This window comes from Microcaecilia unicolor, chromosome 3 (assembly GCF_901765095.1).
Source record: "Microcaecilia unicolor chromosome 3, aMicUni1.1, whole genome shotgun sequence".
NCBI lineage: Eukaryota > Metazoa > Chordata > Amphibia > Gymnophiona > Siphonopidae > Microcaecilia > Microcaecilia unicolor.
In genome coordinates this window covers 266,530,286-266,555,848 of record NC_044033.1, presented here as the reverse complement: position 1 = coordinate 266,555,848, position 25,563 = coordinate 266,530,286, and the positions used below count along the sequence as shown (strand labels likewise).

The 25,563-nt window shown below is 45.7% G+C and overlaps 1 protein-coding gene across 1 annotated transcript in view; it reads right to left on the bottom strand.

Annotated features, from left to right (window-relative positions):
- QPCT (glutaminyl-peptide cyclotransferase) overlaps positions 1-22,364 on the bottom strand; it is a 93,376-nt gene extending 71,012 nt beyond the window's left edge. Inside the window, exon 1 of the mRNA XM_030198072.1 lies at positions 22,181-22,364. Within this exon, the coding sequence (XP_030053932.1) occupies positions 22,181-22,297 (117 nt within the window). The 5' untranslated portion in view covers positions 22,298-22,364. The remainder of the gene's footprint in view (positions 1-22,180) is intronic.
- Between the last annotated feature and the right edge of the window lie 3,199 nt (positions 22,365-25,563).

Here is a 25,563-nt window from a genome sequence, read left to right as displayed (position 1 = left end):
CAGCTGGTTCCGGGTATTATACTTGGAAGCAGCGCCCTGTAAAAGCATAACTATATTCACCATATAGAAAGGAGTGTCACCAGACAAAATGTTAAAAACTGTAGCATTAAGCTTAAAATGAATGTAGGCCATAATCACAACCAATGTAATTTCAAATAATAGCTCCTAACAGACTCATATTTTGACGGTCCAAAAATGAATCCAATAGCTGTATTCTACATAATTTGTAAACAATTAATTAATGTTTTAGAACAACAGATCAACACAAGATTACAATAATCAAACCTAGATAGGATAAGCAATTAAACCAATATCTTAAACATATCCCAATTAAAATATTTTTTATGGCTCTTCATTACTGTAGATACTTGTTACTACATTGTTAACAGCAATATGCTGTCATGAAACCCAGGAGCTGCAGATAGTCCCAGACTCTGGGAGCCCAAAGCTCGCACAATCTGTGCTTCTGGGCCTGGAATTTGATCGTGTGTTCCTTCAAAAGAACATCCCTCTGCCCTCCCACCCCCACTCCCCAGGCCATGTAAAAAAAAAACCAGATTACAAGTTATTCCAGGACATGGGTGAGAAATAGGTGACTCTTGGCTCAATTCACCACCTGGCCCAGACTCTCCAAGAAGCCAATGACCTGAGAGGTGGTGGCCCCAGAATCTGCTGCTGAGTCAGCTCAGATTAACCAATTGTACAGATAGGGATGAAACTGAATACTCTGGCAGGACAAGTGAGACACCACCACCCCCATCACAAAAGGAGACATGACAGGTCTATTTTTTTTGGGTTTTTTTTTGTTACATTTGTACCCCGCGCTTTCCCACTCATGGCAGGCTCAATGCGGCTTACATGGGGCAATGGAGGATTAAGTGACTTGCCCAGAGTCACAAGGAGCTGCCTGTGCCTGAAGTGGGAATTGAACTCAGTTTCTCAGGACCAAGGTCCACCACCTAACCACTAGGCCACTCCTCCACTCTATAAATCATTGAGTGGGGTGGGACAGGTAAACAGGGCAATGGTTATTTACTCTTTCAAATTCTAGGACTAGTGGACACCGTATAAAACTAATAGGTAGCACTTTCAAAACATCCGGGAAAATATTTTTTTACTCAGTGCACAGTTACTCCCAAATTCTATACATCGCACCTTAGTTTCAGCACAGAAATTGAAGCATATTTTACAGCAATGCGTATAACTTAATTGGTTAACTAGCTAATCAGTGTTAATTGGATGTTAACGAACAATTATCAGCACTAATTGGCATTAAGAGTTACGCACACAACTCACTAAGTGCATTCTGTAACATGATGTTCGTAAGTTCCAAGTTGCATAGTTGAAAAGGGGGTATGGTTATGGGAATGGAATGGGTGGGTCATGGGCATTTCAAAAATCTATGCGCATTATTATCGAGTACACCCGCTCTGCACTTAATTTAGGCGTCAGGATTTATGCCAACTAAAATATAGCCTAAATGGATGTGACCAAATGTGGTCACCAGGGACATTGCTACAGGTGGACTTGGCAGGCCCACCCAGAAGTGCTACACCCCAGTCATGCAAAATTCAACATCCCTCCAACCCCATTCCTGCAGTTCTGGAACCTGCACATCTTTCTTATCCTCCCCCGCCAGCGGCGGCACTTGCACTTTATGCTATCATGCCGCCTGACAGGAACTCCACACAGGCCTGTGTCAGGGTCTTCACTCTGCCGTGTCTCACCCACTGATGTAACTTCCTATTTCTGCAGGCAGGGCAGGATAAGGCAGAGAGAGAGAAGGCCCCGACACAGGCCTGTGTGCAGTTCCTGCTGGGCGTCAATGATAGCATGAAATGCAAGCACTGTGGTAGGGATGAGGGAAGGGTAAGGAAGACGCAGAGGTGCTGGAACTGGGGAAGGGGAGAGAGGTGCTGGACATGTGGGGGTTGGAGGGAAGGGTCTGGGAAGAGGCACTGGATATGCGCGGGGGGAGGAGAGGTTGAAGGAAAGAGAGAGAGGCACTGGGACATGTAAGGAGGTGCTGGAGGGAAGGGATAGAGATGTGGACCTGCAAGTGGAGGGGAGGGAAGGGAGATAGGTGCTGGATATGTAGAGGGTGAGAGAGAGAGGTGCTGGATAAGCAGGGGGTGGGAGGGAAGGGACAGAGGTGCTGGATATGCAGGGTGTGGGAGAGAGGTGCTGGATATGTGGTGGGGGCAGGAGGGAAGGGGGAGAAATGCTGGACATGCAAGGGGAGCTGGAGCAATGGGAAAGAGGTGCTGGATATGCACGGCAGGGCTGGAGGGAAGTGGGAAAGATGTGGCCCTGAAAGGGGGGCTGGAGCGAAGGGAGAGAGGTGCTTGACATATGGGAAGGAGAGGGGTGGGGTTAGAAGGAAGGGAGATGATAGACCAAGGAAGCAATGGAAGAGGGGGGGGTCATATGCTGAACCCACAGTGAGAGAATAAGCCAGATGCATAAGGGGGAAGGAAGAGAGAAGGAGAAGAGCTGGTTGAGGTGGGGTCAGAGAGGAGAGGGACACATTGGTGTGGGGGAGGGAGAAAGGAGACATAGAGAAACAGAAGGGAGATGATGGGCATTGGGTGGGAGCATGGGGACAAGGACACAGGTGAGCTGTATTAGGATGGCATATGGGCACAGAGGGGCAATGCCTGACACTTGGGGGGGGAAGGGAAATATGGAAATAGAGATACAATGGACGTGGGGGGGAGGGGGGAGATATGGGAATGGAGATACAATGGACACAGAAGGGAGATACCAGACGTGGAAGCAAAGAAACACAGAAGGGAGATGCTGGGCATGGGGTACATGGGTGCACAAAGGAATGATGATGGATGCAGGGATATGAATACAGGGGAGATTCTGGACAAGGAAATATAGGGACACAGAGATGAGAGATGGATGGTGGACATGGAGAGAGAAGAAATGTCATATGGACTGGAAAAGAGGGAAGCAGAAACCAGAGACTGAGACCAATATGATTTGAAAAATAAAATGACCAAACAACAAAAAGGTACAAAAAATTATCTTTATTTTCTACTTTGTGATTAATCTATGTCAGATTTGGCATAGAGATCTTGCCAGAGCTGGTGTTAAACATGGCTGGGGTCCAGGGGAGAAAATCTATCAGAGGACCCCGAAGCCCATTACCAGTCTGCGCCTTCTTCAGCTTCTGTCAGGCTTGGGGCTCTCTTTGGCCAGACAGCCAAGCACAATTGCCCTAGTTACACCCTTCTAACACCATCCCTGGTATGTGCTATCTTTATATTTGGACAGGAGGAAATGCCTTTCTTTCTTGTTTCTCTAGTGTTGTACTACTTGCAAGGTCTGGCTTCTTGGTGGTTCAGTTTATATTTATAGAGCCTGTGGTCACTTATTATGTATTTGGCATTTGTGTTCTGTGTGTGTGTGACTGAGGTATTCTGTCAACATGAAGTTTCTATGTAGCATTCTATAGTAATTTTGCTTGTTCAGTTTTCTCAATAGATGTATCGATATTTACGGGCCCCACTGTACTATTTAGGGCACTACCTTTTCATAGGTAGGATCCTTGTTTTGGAAGTTAGTGCTGGCATGGTAGATTTGCTCTAGATTCTGAGTGACTTTTTGTTTAGGATTTTTTAAATTACTTTACAGTATGTCTATTATTGAGATTACACTAGAAACCAAAATTTCTTTGGTGAGTTTTATGGGGAAATATCCTTGCTCTGCTCTGTATCCATTGTTGGCGGAGGACCAGGAGGTTCTCTGGATGCGGAATGTATTTGGTTTCAATACCATATGTGTGTTGGAGGACCTTGGCTCAATGGGGGCTGAAGAGTGCAGTCTCTTGTACTTCCCTTAGCTCTCAATTGACCAGAAGCCACTGAAGCCTGCACTGCTACCCTCATTGAAGTTATTGAGAGTGAAGTAAAGACAGAGCATGGGTGCATCAGGTGGCTGGGGTTTTTTTTCTCTTTCAAAACGTTGGCAACTCTAGTGCCCACCCATCCAACCTGTTAACCCACCCAAAAATTGCCTTCTGGCTACACCACTGGTGGTCACATGGAGAGGCGCTCTGCGTATTCTGTATTCCGCGTAGAAATTTAAGCCAATTCTATAAAATTTAGAGAATATGCCTAGACGTATTCTTTTACCGCACAGGTTTTTCAGGCGCAATATACAGAATCTAGCCCTTAGTGTGTAATTAGGTCCAGAGGATGTGGTGAAAGCAATTAGGACAGCTAGGTTTTAAAAAAGGGTTTAGGAACGTGATGATCCAAGATGGCGGTATCTAGCTAGGACGCTGTAGGTCCTAGATCCATTTCCTATTGAATATGCCTAAACGCCGTGGTAAAGCGTCTGCAAGAACTCCCCAGACGCCTACCACTTTACCACTGGGTCCAATGGATCGATTTCTGGGACCTTCGCAACAGCGAGAAATAGGCGCCAGGAGCGGTTCCATGGTGAGGACCGACAGAATGGAGGAAATGTCGGCCCACACCGGACTCAATGTTACGCTGAGCCCCGACGTGCGTACTCCGCCTCCACAGCCCCAGTGGACCAGCTCTCCCTCCGTAGAGGCGATGGGGCCTACGACGCAAATCGCCAGGGGCCCCGACGCTGGAGGAGTATTTGGCGATCCATCTGAGGGACGAGATGTGGTGGAAGCATTGGAGCTACACGGAACAAGCGGCCCTGGAGAAATTATGGAGGAGCAAGGCTCTGAACAGGCTGAGACCCAGGAACTTCAAGTGGGTGAGCTCCCGGAGTTCATGAGAAAGCCGACAGAGGTAACATTAGAATCGCTATGGGACTTGATTTCTCAGTCCCATAAGTTTTTTCTTCAACAGTCTAATAAACAGTCTTTACAAATTACAACTTTGGAAAAAAGATTAGATAAGAACAAAGATAATGGGAAAATTAGGTTCTGATAATTTTCTTTCCTTTAGTCATAGCAGATGAAGCCATTACGTATGGGTTGTGTCCATCAACCAGCAGGGGGAGATAAAGAGCACTCAATTTTTCACAGTGCCTCATGGCCAGCTAGCTCCACTGCCTCTTCAGTATTTGAAGCTTCCAAAGCAGTATGGCAAACCGCAATGGGAATAACATGAACCTTCCTCACAGCGAACGATGGCCCCTGAAAGAATTTGTAATTCGCAGATACTGCAACAGAGTCCTGCGCACATCCAAAAGGTGCAACTGCCCAAATGAACCTGGAAACTCCTCCTCAACAAAGGGGGGGGGGGAGGGGGGGAAGAAAAACAGACTGGTTTAGGTGAAACGCTGAAACCACCTTAGGCATGAAGGAAGGCACGGTCCGAACCATGACCCCTGACTCTGAGAATTGCAGAAATGGTCTCTATAGGACAGCGCCTGGAGCTCTGACACCCATCTCGCCGAGGTAATGACCACTAAAAAGACGGCCTTCAGTGTCAAATCTTTCTCTGAAGCACGCCGAAGCGGTTCAAAGGGAGCCCCCTGAAGGGCCTTCAATACTAACCCCAGGTTCCAAGCTGGACAAGGTGCCCGCACGGGAAGACGGAGCCGAAACACCCCTCTAAGAAACCGTGCCACATCTGGATGAGCAGCTAAGGACACGCCTTCAACCTTGCCATGCAGGGAGGCCAATGCTGCCACTTGCACCCACAGGGAATTATAGGCCAAGCCTTTGTGTACACCATCCTGCAAAAAGTCCAGAATCGGCGAGACAGGAGCCCGCAACGGAGAAAGCGCACTTGAAACACACCAGACTTCAAACTGGCGCCAAATCCTGGCATAAGCCACGGAAGTGGAGCGCTTAAGGGCCTGCAGGAGAGTGGAAATTACCTTATTTGAGTAGCCTTTATCTCTCAATTGCGCCCTCTCAATCGCCATGCCATAAGACCAAAGCGGCAGGCGTCCTCCATGGCCACCGGACCCTGTGACAACAGGTGCGGAACCAGAGGTAACGGAAAGGGAGCCTCCAACAGCATCTGTTGGAGGTCTGCATACCAAGGCCTCCTGGGCCAATCCGGGGCGATAAGCACCACTTCTCCTGGATGCAGCCGAATCCGCAGGAGCACTCGCCCTATCAAGGGCCACGGAGGGAAGACATACAGCAAGCCCAGGGGCCAGGGTTGAGCCAAGGCATCCAACCCGGCAGAGCGAGGATCCCTCCATCTGCTGAAGAAGCACGGGACTTTGGCATTGGAACTGGTCGCCATAAGATCCATCACTGGCTTGCCCCATTTGGCACATATCTGCAGGAATACATCGTCTGCTAGTTCCGAATCTGCTGGATAAGATCTGATGCCTGCTTAGATAGTCGGCTTGCACGTTGCTATGACCTGCAATGTGAGCTGCTGACAGGGACTGTAGATGCAGCTCGGCCCAGTGGCAAATTTGTTCAGCCTGCGCGGCTACAGCTCTGCACTGAGTGCCGCCTTGTCGATTTATGTAGGCCACGGCTGTTGTGTTGTCCGACATCATTTGGACAGCCAATCCTTCCAGGGTCACTTGAAAGGCCAGAAGAGCAAGAAACACCGCTTTCAACTCCAGGCGGTTGATAGACCACTCCGACTCTTCGGGCGTCCACAGACCCTGGGCATGCTTCCCCTGGCAATGCGCGCCCCAGCCCTTCAGGCTGGCATCTGTCACCACTAGGCACCAATCGGGGAGCGCCAGCGGCATTCCCCGCCGCAACATGCTGTCCGAGAGCCACCACTCCATACTGAGGTGGGCCGCAGGGAGCCAAGAAAGTCTGCACTGATAATCCTGAGATACTGGAGACCATCGTTGAAGTAGAGAATACTGTAGAGGTCTCAGGTGCGCTCTCGCCACTGGCACCACTTCCAAGGTGGCCGTCATCGATCACAACAGCTGGACAATGTCCCAAGCTCGCGGGCAGGGCATCCTCAGGAGCAGACGGACCTGATTCTGAAGCTTGCACCGCCTTTGCTCGGGAAGAAACACATAGCCCGAGGCTGTGTCGAACCTGGCCCCCAAATATTCTAGAGATTGCGAGGGGGTCAGGTAACTTTTGGCCATATTGACGACCCAGCCCAGAGATTGAAGGACTGAAACCCTTCTGGCTGTAGTTAGATGACTTTTTCTGAGTCTACTCTGATGAGCCAGTCGTCTAGGTACGGGTGAACCCGGATACCCTCTCGCCTGAGAAAAGCAGCTACTACCACCATTACCTTGGAGAAGGTTCGGGGAGCTGTGGTGAGGCCAAAAGGCAAGGCCCGAAACTGGAAATGTTTTCCCAACACCGCAAACCGCAGAAACTTCTGGTGCGGGGGCCAAATTGGTATGTGCAAGTAAGCTTCTTTCAGGTCCAGAGACGTGAGAAACTCTCCTAGCTGTACCGCCGCAATGACGGAGCGCAGGGTTTCCATGTGAAAATGCCGCACTCTTAAGGACTTGTTTAGCTTTTTTAAGTCCAGGATCGGGCGAAAAGACCCGCCTTTTCATGGCACCACAAAGTAAATGGAGTAGCGGCCTAGACCTTGTTCGGTGGGAGGCACCGGGGTCACAGCCCCTATCTGGCACAGACTGTGCAGTCTCCTCTACTGCCGCCCGTTTGGCGGCAGAACCGCATCGGGACTCCACAAACATGTCTCTCACCGGGGCATCGAATTATATTCGGTATCCTTCTCTGATCAGGTCCAAGACCCACTGATCTGCGGAGATTTTGGCCCACTCCTCGAAAAAGAGGGAAAGTCTTCCTCCGATGACAGGAAATGAGGAGGGGGCCGGCGCACCATCATTGAGAGTGTCGCCCCTGAACTCCAGGCCTTGAACCGGCAGCTGCGGAACGTTTGTCTGAGCGAAAGGAGTTTCTCTGCTGAAAGCGGGCACGCGAAGTGAATCCAGCAGCATGCCCCGGGCGGTACCCTCTAGCTTCACGGAAGCGAGGTCTGTAAGAGGAGCGGACCGCCTGACCCTTAGAGGAAGGCTTCGGCCTATCTTCAGGCAAGCTCTGAGGTTTGGAATCCCCCAGGCCTTTAACAATGTCTTCCAGCTCCTCACCAAACAGGAGAAGGCCTTGAAAAGGCAACTTCACCAACCTTTGCTTAGAGGCCATGTCCACCGCCCAATGTCGTAGCCAAAGAGTGCGGCGAGCCGCCACTGCTACAGCCGTTTGTTTACCCGAAGCTCTGACCATATCATAAAGGGCGTCAGCCAAAAAGGACAAGGCCGACTCCATCCGCGAAGCCACTTCAGATAAGGTCTCCGCTCCATCACCAGGCTGTTCCACTGCCTGCTGTAACCAAGCCAGGCAGGCTCTAGCAGCATAACAACTGCATGCAGACGCCCAAACAGTGAGACCTGCCAAATCAAAGCACCGCTTCAGAGCTGAATCAAGCCTGCGGTCTTGAATATCCTTCAGGGCAACACCTCCTTCAACAGGGAGGGTAGTTCTCTTTGTCACAGCCATAACCAGGGCATCCACTTTAGGCATTGCAAAGCGAGCCAAATGTTCCTCACTCAGAGGGTATAATTGCCCCATAGACCTGGCAACCTTCAAAGGTCCCTCGGGGTCAGCCCATTGAGCCGAAATAAGCTCTTAGATGGAGTCATGCAAAGGAAAGGCTCGAGCAGGCTTTCTGGTACTAGCCATCCTTGGATTAACAGAGGAGGCTGTGCCACTCCCAGGATCTTCAATCAAGAGTGCTTGTAAGGCATCTGAAATAAGCGCTGGCAGCTCCTAGTGGTGGAAAATCCTCACCGCAGACGGATCATCAAGCTCCTGTGGCAATTCTGCACCCGACTGGCTCCTCAGTCCAAGAAGTTCTGCCAGACCCCTCAGAATCCTCACAGCCCGACCACGGGAGGGAAAAGGGGGGTGCGCCACACTCGGAAAGGGAATTAGCCCTTCTGCGTTCATCAGGAGGATAAGAAACAGGCAAAGCCAACTCCAAAAGGCCAGGATCCACCAGGGGGTCAGGCAGAGGGTCCGAAGAACCCTGTGGAAGAGCTCTTTTAAGCATGTACGCCCTATGCAACATTAAAACAAAATCAGGGGAGAAAACCGCTCCCTGACCGCCCGGATCCTGCCCAGGGCTATCATCTCTATTATTAGACTCACTCAGAGGACCCCCCCCCCCCCGGATTCAGGGCTCTCCGTCGCAACGGAGGCCTCGCCATGTGGAAAATCCAAAATGGCGTCCGCTGCCAACTCACAGCGCAAAACATCACCACTCGCCATGCTCGGGCCGGCTCTACCGTCTCTACAGCACGAATTACAGAGCCCCGCTGCTGATTTGCGCTTGCCACATTTAGAACAGCGCTTTACAGTCTCCGCAGCCATCGCCGAAAACGGAGGGAAAATTCAAAAATTGCAGTTCGCACCAAAAACGTCCCGATCGCGGGCCCACCCCGGAGGAGTCAGAAAACACTCTTACCTCACTAGACCGAGTATCACAGCTCCGGTCCTGCAGAAGAATCTCAAGAAAAAAACCTCTTTTCCAACTTTAATTAATTAATTATTTATTTTTAACGCTGTGAGGAAAGCAGAGGCAAAAGAGGTAAATAAAAACACTCCGGAGGCTCAGATAAGTGGGAAAGGCAGGGAAAGGTGAACCAATGTGCCTGCATCCACTGAGTGGGAAAGGACAGGGAAAAGCAAGCTAATATGTCCACATCCACGGGGGCATGGGTAAGGCAGGGAAAGGGCTGACCTATGTGCCTTCAAAGTGAAGCTGCTATAGCCTCTAACACCCCGGCTAACAATTGGCAAGCCAGGAGCCACCCCCAGGCAGATTTTTGATGGAGCTCGAAGAAGCTGCAGTCACCCTGCTTGGGGAGATAGAGAATACTGAAGAGGCAGTGGAGCTAGCTGGCCATGAAGCACTGTGAAAAATTGAGTGCTCTCTATCTCCCCCTGCTGGTTGACGGATACAACCCATACGTAATGGCTTCATCTGCTTGATGACAAGGAAGAAGAGATATTGATAAAACGAGTGGAAAAAGTGGAGAGTAAAATGGTTCATTTAGAGACGGTACAACCTACTTTAATTAAAGACATTACAAATTTGAGATATAGATCTGAACTACATGACAATTATATGAGAATACAAAACTTAAGATTTGTTAATTTTCCTACATTGAAACTTGTGACACCGATTGAAATGCTCAAAAGATACTTAAAGGAAAACTTAGAGATCCCTGCTGATCAATTACCACCATTTACTCAAGCATATTACCTTCCTCAACAAATGTCAATTGAACAACAGGAAAGGAGCCTAACCAATCTTACAGATTTCCTGGAATCTTCGGATTCAGAACAAGCTACTGTGGCCACTTTGGTGGCCACAGTGGCCTTATTACCCGATAAAAACTGGCTCTTCCGTTTGTTTTTTAAAATAAAGAAAAACTTTTCCTAGGAAAAAAGATATTACTGTTCCCTGATGTATGCAGACAAACTCAGACTCAGAGGCAGATGCAGCAACCAAATGTAAAAAAATCAAAATCGTTAAAGTCCCTAACGATTTTTAAAAAACGAAGAATGCACCAAAAAAAAAAGTCACACATGCTCAGATCGGTATTCAAACGTACAATGTATCAAAGAATCACAATACACATCGGTAATCGGCCCCTAAATCATGCGCAGAGCAGCCAAGCGTTTTGCTGGCTGCTCTGCGCATGCTGCAAACGTAAAAACAAACAAAAAAAAAAGCCACAACACATACACGTGGCTACCCGGTCAGCAAAATCCAAAAACAAAGGATCGGGAGGGGGCAAGGGCGCTCATCAGGAGCGTCCTGTATGGACGGCCTTGCCCCCCCCCCGCTGCTCCCCACTTTCCGCCGCTCCCCCTCCCCCCGAAAAAGCAAAATGCTAGCTGCCCCGGTCCCCCTCCCTTCCTGTTCCTGTGTTCTGCAGAGCTAACTCCGCCTCCCGTCATTCTTTCGCCCCGTGCCCCGCCCCCGCTGCCCCCCCTGAGGTCGACTACGCCGCTCCCCCCCTCCACCGAGACCCCCCTCCCTATTAACGACCCGAGCAGCGCCTCTCACCTCTTTCTGAAGCGCTGCACGGGCAGGAAGATCTATTGTGTTGGTTGTAGAGTCTCCATGACATCTCTTCTTCCCTGGCCTAGGCCCCGCCTCCTTCTGACGTAAGTAACCTACGTCAGAAGGAGGCGGGGCCTGGGCCAGGGAAGAAGAGACGTCATGGAGACTCTACAACCAACACAATAGATCTTCCTGCCCGTGCAGCGCTTCAGAAAGAGGTGAGAGGCGCTGCTCGGGTCGTTAATAGGGAGGGGGGTCTCGGTGGAGGGGGGGAGCGGCGTAGTCGACCTCAGGGGGGGCAGCGGGGGCGGGGCACGGGGCAGAAGAATGACGGGAGGCGGAGTTAGCTCTGCAGAACACAGGAACAGGAAGGGAGGGGGACCGGGGCAGCTAGCATTTTGCTTTTTCGGGGGGGGGGGGAGGGGGGGGGCAAGGCCGTCCATACAGGACGCTCCTGATGAGCGCCCTTGCCCCCTCCCGATCCTTTTTTTATTTGATGTGTTTTCTGACATCCTTTGGACCAATCACAGCGCTTTTAGCTCTGCTAATGTGCTGGGATTGGCTCAAAGTTTGTTTATTTTTTCACTTAATGATTTTTCCTGGCACAGAGCTGTCCTAACGAGAGGTCCAGACCTCTCGTTAGATTTCCTGCCCTTTTCCTGCGTAAAGGCAATCGGAAAAGGTTAGTGCATGTCGTTTCAATGGGGTTTTCACACTAATTGCTCATCTCCATTCCGTTTTCGTTAGCTGCTGGCTTCCTCGGTAAAAGCCCTTTGATGCATGCAACGGATCAAATTTTCCTCGTTGGAGGGTCATTAAAGGCTCATTTAGCTTTAGTGCATCTGCCTCTAAGAGAAAACATTTTTTGTTGCTGAAATTGGCGGTCCTTGCACTTGGTGGCTTATTCTACTTAAGGTTTCCTTGCAAGTGTATTGTGACGTATAATACTATTAAATATGTTTTCCTGGAACCTCAGCAATTATCAGCTTTCATAGCCTCAAAACAAACGGAAGGAGCACAATAGAAAATTAATCACTGTTGTCCTAGCTAATTTTGAATTGTTTATTGTTTATTTGAAACCTCTATTTGAATTCTTGGATCTAGATTAATGTGGACCTGAGCAACCTAAATAATTTATGTTGTATATTTGGACTCTGGGCAAGTCACTTAACCCTCCATTGCCCCATGCAAGCCGCATTGAGCCTGCCATGAGTGGGAAAGCGCGGGGTACAAATGTAACAAAAAATATATATATATATTTCTTTTTGTTCAATTGAAATAATGCTTTCTATATCAAGTGTATTTCCTTGATGTAAATTTGAAATTATAAATAAAAAAAGCGTTTAGACAAGTTCCTGGAGGAAAACTTCATCAGCCATGTAGTCTTGGGAAAGCCACACTCCCTATTTCTGAGTATCAGGAAGAAGGATTGGATCTGTTCTTAGGGTTCTGCCAGGTACCTGTGATCTGGATTAGACATTGTTGGGGACAGGATGCAGGGCTTGATGGACCTTTGAGCTCATCTAGTATGTTCTTTGACCTCCATATGCATAACCATATAAGTTTCAAATGCTTTTTTAAAGGATGATGTTTATTTTAAAATCTGGCTAGGTTTAGTTGAAAATTTGTTAAACTAATTTAAAAAAAATGCACCTACATTTTACTGGCGTTCTATAACTAAGGCTGCCAACTGGATCCAGATTCACAGGACAGGGTTGATTCAGTCCTGGGGACTTGTAGTTCTGATTTCCCCATTACATTACCTAAGAAAAGCAAGACTACAAGTCCCAGCATGCACTGGGATAAACCTAGGACTGGATCAACCCTGTCCTGCGACTCTGGGTCCAGCTGGCAGCCTTATCTATAACAGAACCAACAACTTTAGCTTTTGGAATGACTTGTGAATATCACAGATTAAGACATTTGTGTTCTCGTGTACAATGACATCAGGTTACAAAAGGAATGAGAGTTAAGAGCAGATCTGCTGCTGCCCTTCTAGTGCTTACACTGGAAATAAATGTATTTCTATAGTAACAGCATAAAACTGACCTGCAGAAATATCTTTTCAAACTCAGCTAATGCTGATTAACAATTTGACAGATTCCAAAACCTTGACGTACAGAAAATTTGTCCAGTCACCTCAACAACATAATAGCTAAATAAAGTTCTCAAATTTGAATGCTATTTTCCATTGTCCGTTCTTTACTTGAACCTACTGATCCCTGTTTTAAGAATCCCCAAGGTCAGTGGCCAGCAAACTACATAAAATGTTGGTAGCTGCCACAATTTTGTTTGCAAAAGCGGATTTAAATCAATATTCCACATTCTTTACTGTTATTTGGGGGGGGGGAGGTTGGGGGGGAGGACATTTTGACTTCTTCTTTCAGCTTAATCAGAACCAATGCTGGGATCCTGGTGCCTGAGCCTTCAGTTACAAACCACCCAGGGATTTTTTTTCTCTTATTTTAATAACCCCCTGCTTCCTAGTTTGGTCACTGCAAAAATAGGCTCTTTTCAGTCATCAGATGCTACCTGTGTTGATGACCACAGCCCTCTCCTCATCCTTGGTGATGAGCATTACTCAGTTCCCTCAGTGCTCAAGGGATATGAGTGTTGTCCCTGCAGCCTCTCCTGTCCCAATCAATTCAGTGTGGAAAACATCAAAGCAGATCAATGGAAAATCAAAACAGACTTTATTAATAAAATAACATCTAGAGTATATTGCCTGACACAGGCCATGTTTCGCCCAGCAGGGCTGCGTCAGGGGCTATAAAAATCTATAAAGTCTATTTTGATTTTCCACTGATCTGCTTCGTTGTTTTCCATCTTGGAGTTTGCGGATCCCCTTGCTCTCTTCTTGGACCCAATTAATCCAGGGTGCAAAAAAAAAACCAAACATTCCAGGAAGGAACTAAACTAGGGGCCTTCTGCATGGAAGTGGCTTGCCACTGGCAAACCATATTCCCCCAAATTCTATATATTGTGCCTTAATTTCCACATGGAAATCAAAGTGTATTCTATAACAATGCATGTAAAGTAATTGGTTAACTAGCTAATCAGTGCTGTCAACTGGAAGCAATTATCAGCACTAATTAGGATTTATGCACACAACTAACTACCTGTACTAACGACTATGTACCAAGTGCATAGTTGAAAAGGGGGCATATTATGGGTGGGTCATAGGAATTTCTATAATGTATGGACATTATTATAGAATATACCCACTCTGTAGGGATTTACATCAAGTAAAACATGGTCTAAATGGACACAACCAAACTTGGTCACATGGAGAGGTGCTTGGCGTATTCTATATACCACAAGGAAATTTAAGCCTATTCTATAAAATATAGGTGGACTTTAGAGAATACACCTAGGCATATTTTTTTTTTCTGCGTGGACTTTTCAGGCACCATATATAGAATCTAGCCCTTTATGTTATGTTTATTTGTCTGTTCTTTTAAACAAAATGAACTACAGTAGCCCAGCTAAGGGAACGCATTTCAGGCTTTCTCTAGATAATTTTTGTATATGGAATTTTATTCTCTCTGTCTCTCTAGTTTATGCTGGGCAGGGGCTTGGTTTTTTCTTTGTTTACTTTGTATTCCCATTGCACCTCTCAAAAAGAAAGAGAAATTTGAATTCACAAGATTGAGATTTTTCTCTCACCAACAACACCTTCACCATGGTGGAGGCCATAAGCAATTTCAAGACATGCAGATATAGCAGGATGTCCACCACTTTCGGTCTTGATACCTGCTATAAACCACCTGGGCTCAATCATGAGTTGTGGAAGTCAGTGTTGCACCAGGGGCTATGTGAGTGATGCCAACGTTCAAGCATAAAGGAGTGCAACCCATATAGAGTGGTCGGTGAAGCTCTGGTCACTTTGTTGGGCAGAACAGATGGACCATGCAGGTCTTCATCTGCCATCATGCATTGATGCACTCGGCGCTGAAGACTCTATCATCAATACAATGGGCACCTTTGGTGCATCTGTACCACTGAAGTTAGTTCATATCAATAACAGAGACTCCAGAGAATCAGAGTGTCCTCACTGGTGGGTGCCATGTTTGCATCCCCTCTACCTTTCCTCATGGCTTAAATTTATACTCCAGCTGCATTGTCAAATGCAAATCTGGGAGTTTTAAATACCTGACCTCCGAAATGCACTTCTTAAATCTCCAGATCGCTCTGAATCTTTCGGAGTAAAGATCAAGGGAAAGAACAAAAAGTAAGGGAAACAGAGGACAACACTGTTGCGTGCCTCTACCAATGGGAAAAGGGTCAAAAACAATACCATTTGTCCACATTTGCGCCTGTGGATCAGCATATAACACCCCTACTGCCTGAGAAAACAACCCATCACGACCATAGGCCTTTAGAACCCCCCTGAGTAACCCCCAAAGGCCTTTTTGGCATCAAAGCTGATGAGGAGATAGGAGGTTCCAGCAGAGTGCACCATTTCCAATGATGCTATTAGCAGCTACATGTTTTTAGAAATCAAGCATTCACAGGTGAAACCCACTTGGGGATCCGCAATCAGAGGCAGAAGCACACAATACAATCTGTTAGCCAGGATCTTTGCTAGAAGCTTTACCTCGTAAGTTAATAATTATATGGGGCGCTAAGATTCTGGTCTATCTGGAAGCCGGCCAGGTTTTAAGAGAACTATAATTTGGGCCATATTAAGATGGTTAGGCATCATTCCTTGAGTGATGATGGCATTAAACTCCGAAGTCAGGATCGAACTAATTTCAGTTTTTAAGAGCTTCTAGAATTCACTACGCATCCCGTCTGGCCAAGGGGCCTTCCCCAGAGGACTCTGCTGAATCACTCACTCAACCTCCCCCCTTTGAATAGGGACATGAAGCATCACCTGGCTAGAAGTGGACACCCACAGCAAACCCAGAATAAAAAGGTAAGTCTTGTCCTCCAGTGCAGAATTGCCAGTCGCATTATAAAGCTGTACAAAAAAAATCCCTTAAAATCTGATTAACACCCTCATCCCAGTGTGCCAGAGCACTCCTACAGGCCCTCAAGGTGGCAATTTTGCTGGGACCCTGACTAGTACGGACTAGGTGAGCCATCAGGCTGCTGTTTTTATTAGCAAACTTATAAAGCTGGTATTTGTAATAGCATTTTGATGGAGAAGTTCATTTAATGACTGTGGGACCTCCAAGAGAATGGTGAAGCCCATACTGATGACGAAGCACCGTCACCTGACACTCCAAACGTAATATTGCCCAGTGACGGACCTTTCTATGGAAGCTAACAAAAGAAATGATTTCTCCCCTCAATACCACATTTGCGGACTCCCAATAAAGTATGGGGTCTTCTTGATGATCTGTATTATTAACTGCATAATCTTACCAATTACATCAGTGTTTCCCAAGTCTGGTCCTGGAGTACCCCTTGCCAGTCAGGTTTTCAGGATATCCACAATAATGCATGAAAAAGATTTGCATATAATGGAGGCAGTTTATGCAAATCAAGTCCATGCATATACATTATGGATACCCTGAAAACCTGACTGGACTTGGGAAACACCAATTTAGATAACAGAAAGGGGAGGAAGCTGATATTTCTATAAAGGTAGATGGGAAAACTTCAGGCACCTCCAGAATGAGAAGAAAAACCAACTGAAAGCCCATTTCCACCCATGCATGGTCCAAGATCATGATCGGACCTATGGCAGCAGTGTCCACAGTAGACAGCACCCCGAAACAACAGAAGGTAAACAATCCTGGATATCGTGGAGTGGACCTGGGATAGGTGCCTATAATCCCTCTCCAGCGGATGAAAGGTATGCCACACATCTACAATTTCCAGAGATTCACACAACACGGTAATGCCTCACTGAGTCCTGGCCAATTCTCTCCCCGTGGGATGTGACCTATCCAGAGCAAGGTCCACCACGTCATTAAAATCCCCTCCCAATGTAATAGGAATATCACACAAAGTGGTCAGTCGGTGTTGAAGTTGTTGAAAGAAGGACTTATCATAGATGATAGGGGCATACACATTACATAACAGATAAGGTTTACAATCCAAGGTCATTGAAGTTATGACATATCTGCCCATAGGATCCTGTACCACGTTGAGAGGCTCCAAAAGAATGCCTTTCCTAATTAAAATGATCACACCCCCTTTCTTCCCAAAGCAGAGGACTCATAAATGTGACCAACCCACCAACGGCACAGCTTTACATGCTCTGTGGTTGAGAGATGAGTCTCCTGTAAAAAGGCAATGGAGACATTTTTATTGTTCAGGGTCTTTAAAAAATGTTGTCATTTAGTGGGGGGAGTGGATGCCTCCAACATTCCTGATGATTACTTTAAGGGGAATCAACAAAGGGAATGAACCAAAACAAAGATGAGAAAACAAATAGGAATGCCAGAAAGACGCCCCAGCCTACACCTTCCTGGAAGAAAAAACACAATCCCTGCTCTCCCAGTCCACCCACTCCTCAAAGGTCTTCCACAGAACCAAATGAATGAAAAGCATAACCCCCCTTGTACTCTCCCCACCCACAGCTCACCCTCCCATATCCCCACTTCTCCCCTCACACCCCTCAGCCCTTACTAGTACCCAACACACACAAGTGTGTAACATCCAACTGGGTCTTGATAGCCCCCAACTCAAGAGAATAAGAACAAACGTCCATGAACACTCTTAATAGCAACATTCCTAAGTGAACCCTAGTAAACATGTTAAACTATGACATCTCAAGACTACTACTGGGCAGACTTCTACGGTCTGTGTCCTGTGAGAAACGCAAGGACAATTCAAACTCGGGTATACATATAAAATATCACATACCATGTAAAATGAGTTTATCTTGTTGGGCAGACTGGATGGACCGTACAGGTCTTTATCTGCCGTCATTTACTATGTTACTATGTATGTTACTACTACTTATCATTTCTATAGCACTACTAAACATACAGTGGTTTAAAAAACAAAACAAAACTTGAACAAGAACAGACATTGAGGCATATTTTCAAAGCACTTTGGGAGGCTAAGTTCCATAGGTTTCTATGGAACTTTGGGAGGCTAAGTGCTTTGAAAATGAGCCTGATTGTCTGCTTAGCATGTAGGGCTCCACGTGAGTCTCATCAGAATCACTACAAGTATCCAAGCTTACCATCGAACCCCCATCAATGGCATTTGTGGTGATCCACCCAGAGCCAAAAGCCAAGATACACTCAATGCTCCCCAAATCCTGGTGTAACCACAGGCTGGACCCTGGGGTAGAAAGCATCTGGGATAGAAGCAAACCAGCCACTGGGTGCATGGCACTGTCCCTGACACCAGAGTGCAGGCAGCAAACCAATGGTGCAGACACGTCTCTAGCACAAAACAGAAGAATATCCCAGGGCTCTCCTGACAATGTTCTCTCGATAATTAAAAAAAAAACACTGTACCAAGAACAATAATACCTGAAAATAGTCTTCTTATTGTCACAATTCCAGTCCAGGATTATTGCCAGGGCTACACTGAGCCCCTCCGCACAGAAGCCTCCATCCAATCCATATAAACTGTAGCCTCCTGGACATGTTCAAAATATTGGATATGTTCTTTACCCACATTCTTCAGCTTTGCTGGATAAAGCAAGCTAAAACTAATCTTGAGCTGGAATAATCTGGAACAAAGAGAAGCAAAGGCTCGATGAGCCAGGGAAACTTTATGAGTAGTCCTAGAAGCATAGAATCCAGTTGTTTTGGTATTCTAAGCTTTTACAAGATCTCAGGGCTTGCAAAATATCCATCTTGTGACTATAATTAAGCACTTGGAAAATTACTTCCTGAGTGCGTTCAGCCACTTCCTGCCGAGGACCCACCTGGTGGGCCTTCTCCACCCTGAACGGCCCAGCAGCAACTGACAAACTCAAAAAGTCTCTATCCAAAACTTTCTCTGGCATACCGACTAGCTGTAAGTTGTTCCACCTTGCACGGTTTTCTTAAGTCCTCCACCTTAGCTTCCAGATCGCTGAGGTGGCGGAGCATGGGTTGTCGCTCGGTTTCAATAACCTGTAACCTGACTTCCAACGTTCCTACACGGAGTTGTACCGAAAATCTCCACATACAGTGGTGAAATGCTGCTCCATCCCATCTAATTTAACCAATATTAATTGGGGTTGCCTGCCCACTGCATGATCCACCGCAGCTCTCACTTCCGTGGTCCAGCCAAAGCTTGTAGTGGGCGAAGATGGTGTGAGCTTTTCTGCCAATTGGATTCACATCCCTTCCTCTCCTTTTCCACAGGTTTAGATGTCCTCTGTCCACTGCCCAAACCTTTGTCAATGACAAATGACTCCAATCTCAGCTTCCGTGGAAGGAAAGAGGCAAAACAATCAAGGACTAAACTGTTAACAAATGCAAATAAGAAGGGGTTATCGGGAGCAGCAAACTCTGGTTGCCTACTGCTCCATGACACAACCTGGAAGACCAGACGTGGTGCATTCTATAGGGTTAAATGGATGAATGGATTGTAAGTTTGGTCCATGCTCCTGGCCTTTGTACTCAATCCTTCTTCAGCTTTTCACTTGCATACGTCCACATGAATCAGTTCATTAAATTACTGTTTCTGCTCACAGAGCATGCTGTAATCTCCCTGGATGTTTATATCTTCTCAGGCCTTTGAACAGAGTTATTTATAGTTCTGTACTAGGACAGAACCATGTACGGAAGACAACAGAACCACAACCCAAATTTTAGAAATCTTAACCATCTGAAAAAAAAATGTGAGGACCTTGGACTTCTATTAAAACAGTAGCAATAGAAAAAAATATTTATTTCTCACCCCTTGTATGAGTTTTTAAAAAATGTGTCTTTGATTATGTTTTTAATTGTTTGGAACCATACATCCAAACTGCTGCCTGCCACCTCATCATTCAAAAATGATGAAGTGGCAGTAATACAAGTGATGGAAATTGTGGTAATTGTATTTTTAAAGCAATCCACAATTTACTAATTGAAGGGAAATAGTAAATATTTGATAGCTTTGTTGTATAAAATATTTATTTTGTAAAATGGTAGAATCCAATTACTTTGGTGTTGAAATATTTTTTTAAGTCACAACAATTAGCAGATTACAAACAATTTCTTCTCTTTAGGGGCTAGGTTTACTAAGCGGCGCTATGGGTGCATTTGCATTTTTAACACACATAAATGGTTTATGCGCGTTAAACGCTAACACGCCCACAGAAATGTATAGGCACGTTAGTGTTTAACGTGCCTTAATTTTACAGGCGCGTTAAAAACGCTAACGCACCTTAGTAAACATGCGCCTAGGGGTTCTGAATTTAAGTAGTCACACACACACAAGGAGCGACACTGACTGCACATACTATAGCTTAATATGTTTATCCACTCCTACCCTAGCTAAGATAATATTCAAGCACCTTTCTCACCTCACATGCAACTTTCTCACATTAATCCCCTAATCTTCTTACTCCTGTTACTCTATCTTACCTATCTATATTTTCTATCTTTGCTTACACTCTATGCTGTCTATTAAAATGTTTTATTGCGTATTTTGTTGACATTGTAAGTAGTATACTATGCCATACTTTATATTGTTTGAATATTTTTACTGCTGTAATTGTCTATTGCTTATGTTTGACTTATTCTTGCAGTACACTGCCTTGAGTGAATTCCTTCAAAAAGGCGGTAAATAAATCCAAATAAATAACACCTTTTCAGCAGTAGCTCAAGGAGAGTTACATTTCCTGTCCACGAAGGGCTTACAATCTGCCCCCCCCCCTTTTACAAAGTCACGCTAGTGGCTGCTGGTGTGGTAATGCCGACAGCCCATTCAAAGTGAATGGGCTGTGTCAGCATTACTGTGCGACTTTATAAAATTGGGGGGGGGGGGATTTAGGGGTCTTTTTACTAAAGAGTTGGTGCAAGGCAATGGGGTTGCTGCGCACCAATCCGGAACTTGTTGAGAAAAGAAGACAGCCTTTTACCCGCTGTGATAAAAGGGGACCTCAGCATGCGTCAAAAACACACTCTGATGCTAGCGCAGGCTCCCTTTTACCACAGCTTGGTAAGAGGACCCCTTAATGTTTCTCTCAAATCCTACCTCAATAAAAATCCGTATTTCTCAATTATAGATTTCTAGAGATTTGTTTGAAAAACATCCCTAAATTATAGAATCTAATAAATAACAAATATAAAATGTAGAAATATAACAGTCCTATTTAACTTAACATAGTGTGGAAAACATTTGTAGAGGTAACTGCAAAATCTCTCTATATTGGGGGAATACCCAGCATCTTCCTGTCCAGCTAACTTGCATTTCGCTACACTTATTTAGGAGAAGCTCACCAATCCTGCTTGTCTGCCCTGTTAGCTGTTCATGTGAAATTTGGGAAAGGGGAAAATGGGACTTGCCTGTCTGTGGTTTTTACAACCACATTCAAAATGGTTTACATTGTAGATACATGTACTTATTTGTATGTGGGGCAATGGAGGATTAAGTGACTTGCCCAGAGTCACAGGGAGCTGCAGTGGGAATCGAACCAAATTCCCCAGAATCAACGTACGCTGCACTAACCACTAGACTACTCCTCCTCTACATGTTAACGTCTGAAATGCCAGGTTAACTGTAAGTGCAGGCTAACGAAGCTCAGTGAATAGGTATGAACACATAATCTACCATCTCTGTATTCATTTCAATAAAACAATCCACAATCAGTACTGAATATAAAGCAACCAGGACTTTCATCCAAAACCCATCCTTTTTTTTTTACATAACTGACCCTACCACCAAGTACCATTTCAGTTAAAATGTCTTGCAGTGTGGCTTTCGGGTTCATTTATTTTATCTTCCCAGCCCACAATAAAACGTACTGTTTCTTCACCTCAGTAATTTTTAGGCATAAATCGACTTTGTTTCTTAATTAACTATCTACATCCGACCAGGCAATGCACAATATTCTGCCTCCAGAAGTAGCGTATTTATTGCAGCGGCACTTAAAGGAAAGGGGGTGTTTTCACGTGCACTTCTGATTTCTTATTATTTTATTATCCATTCATTAGAGCCTTTCCCCTCCTTTCCACAAAATGTCTTAACCCAGGCCTCGGGGATTTAAAACAAACACCTCAAGCGGACTCTTTGCTTGCCCATGTGTTGCTGGAGAAGAGCAGCACAGGTGATGAAGAAGACAGACACGAGTGACGGAGTCTGACCTTGTCTTCTGTCCATTGCGAAGCGGCTTCGGGCTCGCTGCTCAGAGTCAGAGACAGTACGAGCAGCAGATGAAGTGCCCGCAAGCAGAGCGCTGCCCGGATCCTGCCTCCTGCCATCTCATCGCTGACAATCTGCAGGCACAGCCAGACACCCGCTGCTTCGGGCTCTGCTGCTCTTCCCTGAGCAATTGCTTTTTTTTTTTTTTCCTCTTTTTTTTTTCTTGTTGCAACACTTTATTGAACATTTGAACTACGAACAATCAGAGAACTAACTAAGGGAAGGCTGCTCTGCAGATATTTTATAGTGTATAGGTGGTATGGCGACAGTAAAAAAAAAAAACAAACAAACTGGTGGTCAGTGGCGTTTTTTCCCCCATGTTTATCTACCCATTCCTGTTATAATTTGTCGTCCCTTATTCTGTATTTTTTTTTATACAGTGCTTTGGGTCGTTTTTAACTCCGGGTTTGCACTTTTTATTTATTGCATTTGTATTCCGCATTTTCCCACCTATTTGCAGGCTCAATGTGGCTTACATAGTTTTGTTATGACATTGTCATTCCAGAATATCAGATACAGTTATGTGTAGAGATTAAGTAAGGAGAAGAAGAAGGAAGTGATTGGGCGGGTAAGTATAGAACTTTAAAGAACTATAAATAAATTTGATGCTGACCTCTCTGTAGTTTGTATGTGTATACCCGGGACTAGAGGGAGCTATGCCTTGCTTGCCCTTGCCCACTGCCCCTTTCTTCTGCCCTGCCCCCGGCCCCTACTTCACCACCAAAGCAGAGGAGCTGGAACTGGAAGCAATTTATGCCCTTCTCCATGTTTTGCCACTTCCAAGTTGATTTGATTGAGACGGAGACGGCATGACCAGGGTTGCCAGGTGGAAATTTTTTTTCCAGCCCAATCCAGCCCAAAAAACAGCCCAAAACCCGCCCAAACACAAACCCCGCCACTGACACCCCCACCCCCGCGTCATCACCCCCGCCCCCATCAACCCCGCCCCCGCCGTCACCGGCCCCGCCTCCCACGTCACCGGCCCCGCCTCCCACGTAATCAGCCCCGCCTCCCACGTCACTAACCCCGCCCAAAACGTCACTAACCCCGCCCAAAAATGTCACTAACCCCGCCCACCCGCGGCCGAAAAAACCGCCCTGAAGCCCAAAAACAGCCCAAAAAACCGCAACCCGCCGCGGGCAAAAATTTCCCGCGGCGGGTCGCGGAAAACCGCCCAATTGGGCGGTAAAACCGCCCACCTGGCAACACTGGGCATGACGTCACAAAGTTGAAGCCAATTAGATTAGTCTGTTTCCTGTCCCCCGCGCAGCCGTCTTTCCGCAAATACACTCAAAATAAAGCCAACAAATCTATGTATGAACTACTGTATCCACGTTGTCGTTCTTTATTTTTGGTAGCATTTTAATTTACTCTCACTTATATTTTCAAACATGCCAGCTTCTGCAGTATACGGATGTACACAGGGGAAGTATAATAACGGAATAACTTTTCATAGGTAGAGTAGTAATTTGTTATAAATTGTCATCAGTGTACCATTTGGAGGGGCTGGTTATAGGGCCACTCTTGCATGAGTTATATTCGTGCACAGATTTTTTTTCCTCCTCTTAAAGGGCCACTAAAACACACATCATGTTATGAGAATCAGGTGCTCAACATTCAGAGTTTCTATCTATTTATTTACTTATTTATGAACAATTATATCCCACATTAAACATGAATTAGATTGAAACCTGGAAAAATTTAAAATCTTTTTTTTCTGTGCCTAGATCAAGAGAGAAAGATGGTTTGTGGGAAATTGCAGTAGTATATTATAAAAATTAACAATATTATTTATTATCTCTTCAAGTCTGGTTGGCCTTTTTTTTAGGAGTGAGGTTAATCTTTGTCTCCAGGTTGTGTGTTTGCATATACATGAGTCCCAGGAATAATGATGGCTAAGAGAAAGCAGCATAGTTAACTTTCTAGAACACAACGGGTTACAGGACCTGAGGCAACATGGCTTTACCAAAGGAAAATCCTGCCAAATGAATCTCACTGACTTCTTTGACTGGGTGACAAAAGAAATGGATGAAGGTCCGTGCGCTAGATATAATCAACTTGGATTTCAGCAAAGTCTTTGATATGGTCCCCCACAGAAGATTTGTGAATAAGCTGAAAGGGCTGAACTTAGGACCGAAAGTGGTGAACGGGATAGAAAACTGGTTGACCGACAGGAGGCAGAGGGTGGTGGTAAATGGAATGCGCTCGGAGGAAAGGAAGGTGAGCAGTGGAGTTCCAGGGGTCGGTTCTGGGGCCTATTCTTTTTAATATATTTGTGGGTGATATTGCTGAAGGGTTGAAAGGAAAGATTTGCCTTTTTGCGGATGACACGAAGATAGCCAATAGAGTGGAACCCTGGAGGGAGTAGAAACGATGAGAAGGGATCTCCGAAAGTTAGAAGAATGGTTGAGGGTCTGGCAGTTAAAATTTAATCAATATTTTGCTTTTAGGGTTCCAATATTTCCAACTGGTGTATGGATTATTTAATTAGTATACAATTTCCACCAGTACAATTATTTGCCTTTCTAGATCTTAAAATTACATGTTTTTTTTCATTTTTAAATATGCAGTGTTCAGTATGTGTTTGATGTGCAAGTCTACCAACTATCTTGCAACCAGCGCTTTAGCACAACAAGTCTGTAACATCATTGCACCAAACCTGCCTCCCGTACCATATTATCAAAATATTCTCAAGGTCTGCTGCAATTAGACTACCTTGCCACTATTATCTAGTGTTATGCCAAAGCTTGATTACTTAGCTTTTTTCTAGGCGGTTGGAGACCAGTTCAGTGGTTTGTGAGGTGCTGTTTCTGCTGGATACCCGTGGGTCTGTGCTTCAGTGTTTAAAACAGGATTAAATCAATTCATATTTGTTCCCAAGTTTTTGTTCCCAACGTGGGGCCACGTTTCACCAGTACGGCGTCTTCAGGGGAGCCTACTGGAAGATCACATCATACCGTTAGTATTAACATCCTTTTATTTCTTTTAACTCAGTCTTATAGCTTTTTAGAATACCTTCCAAACATAATTCTCCAACGTAACCTGCGGTCGTTCCGGGAGGCGTTCCGCTTCAAACCCCTCCTCGCAATCAGAGTGTTGGCACATGCTCCCTGATTGTTCTATATATCCACTAATCAACCACCCAGCCCAATTGGTTACAAAGTCGTTAATGAGATCCAGCTAAGTGTCCTCATTAGATCAACCAGTCTATCTCTTTATTCAAGCCTTTCGGTTGGACCGTGTCCCAACGATAAATGTATCTTTGTTCTAATTGAGTTAAGATTACTGACACATCTCCTCCCCAGCGCAATTTTATGTGTGTTAA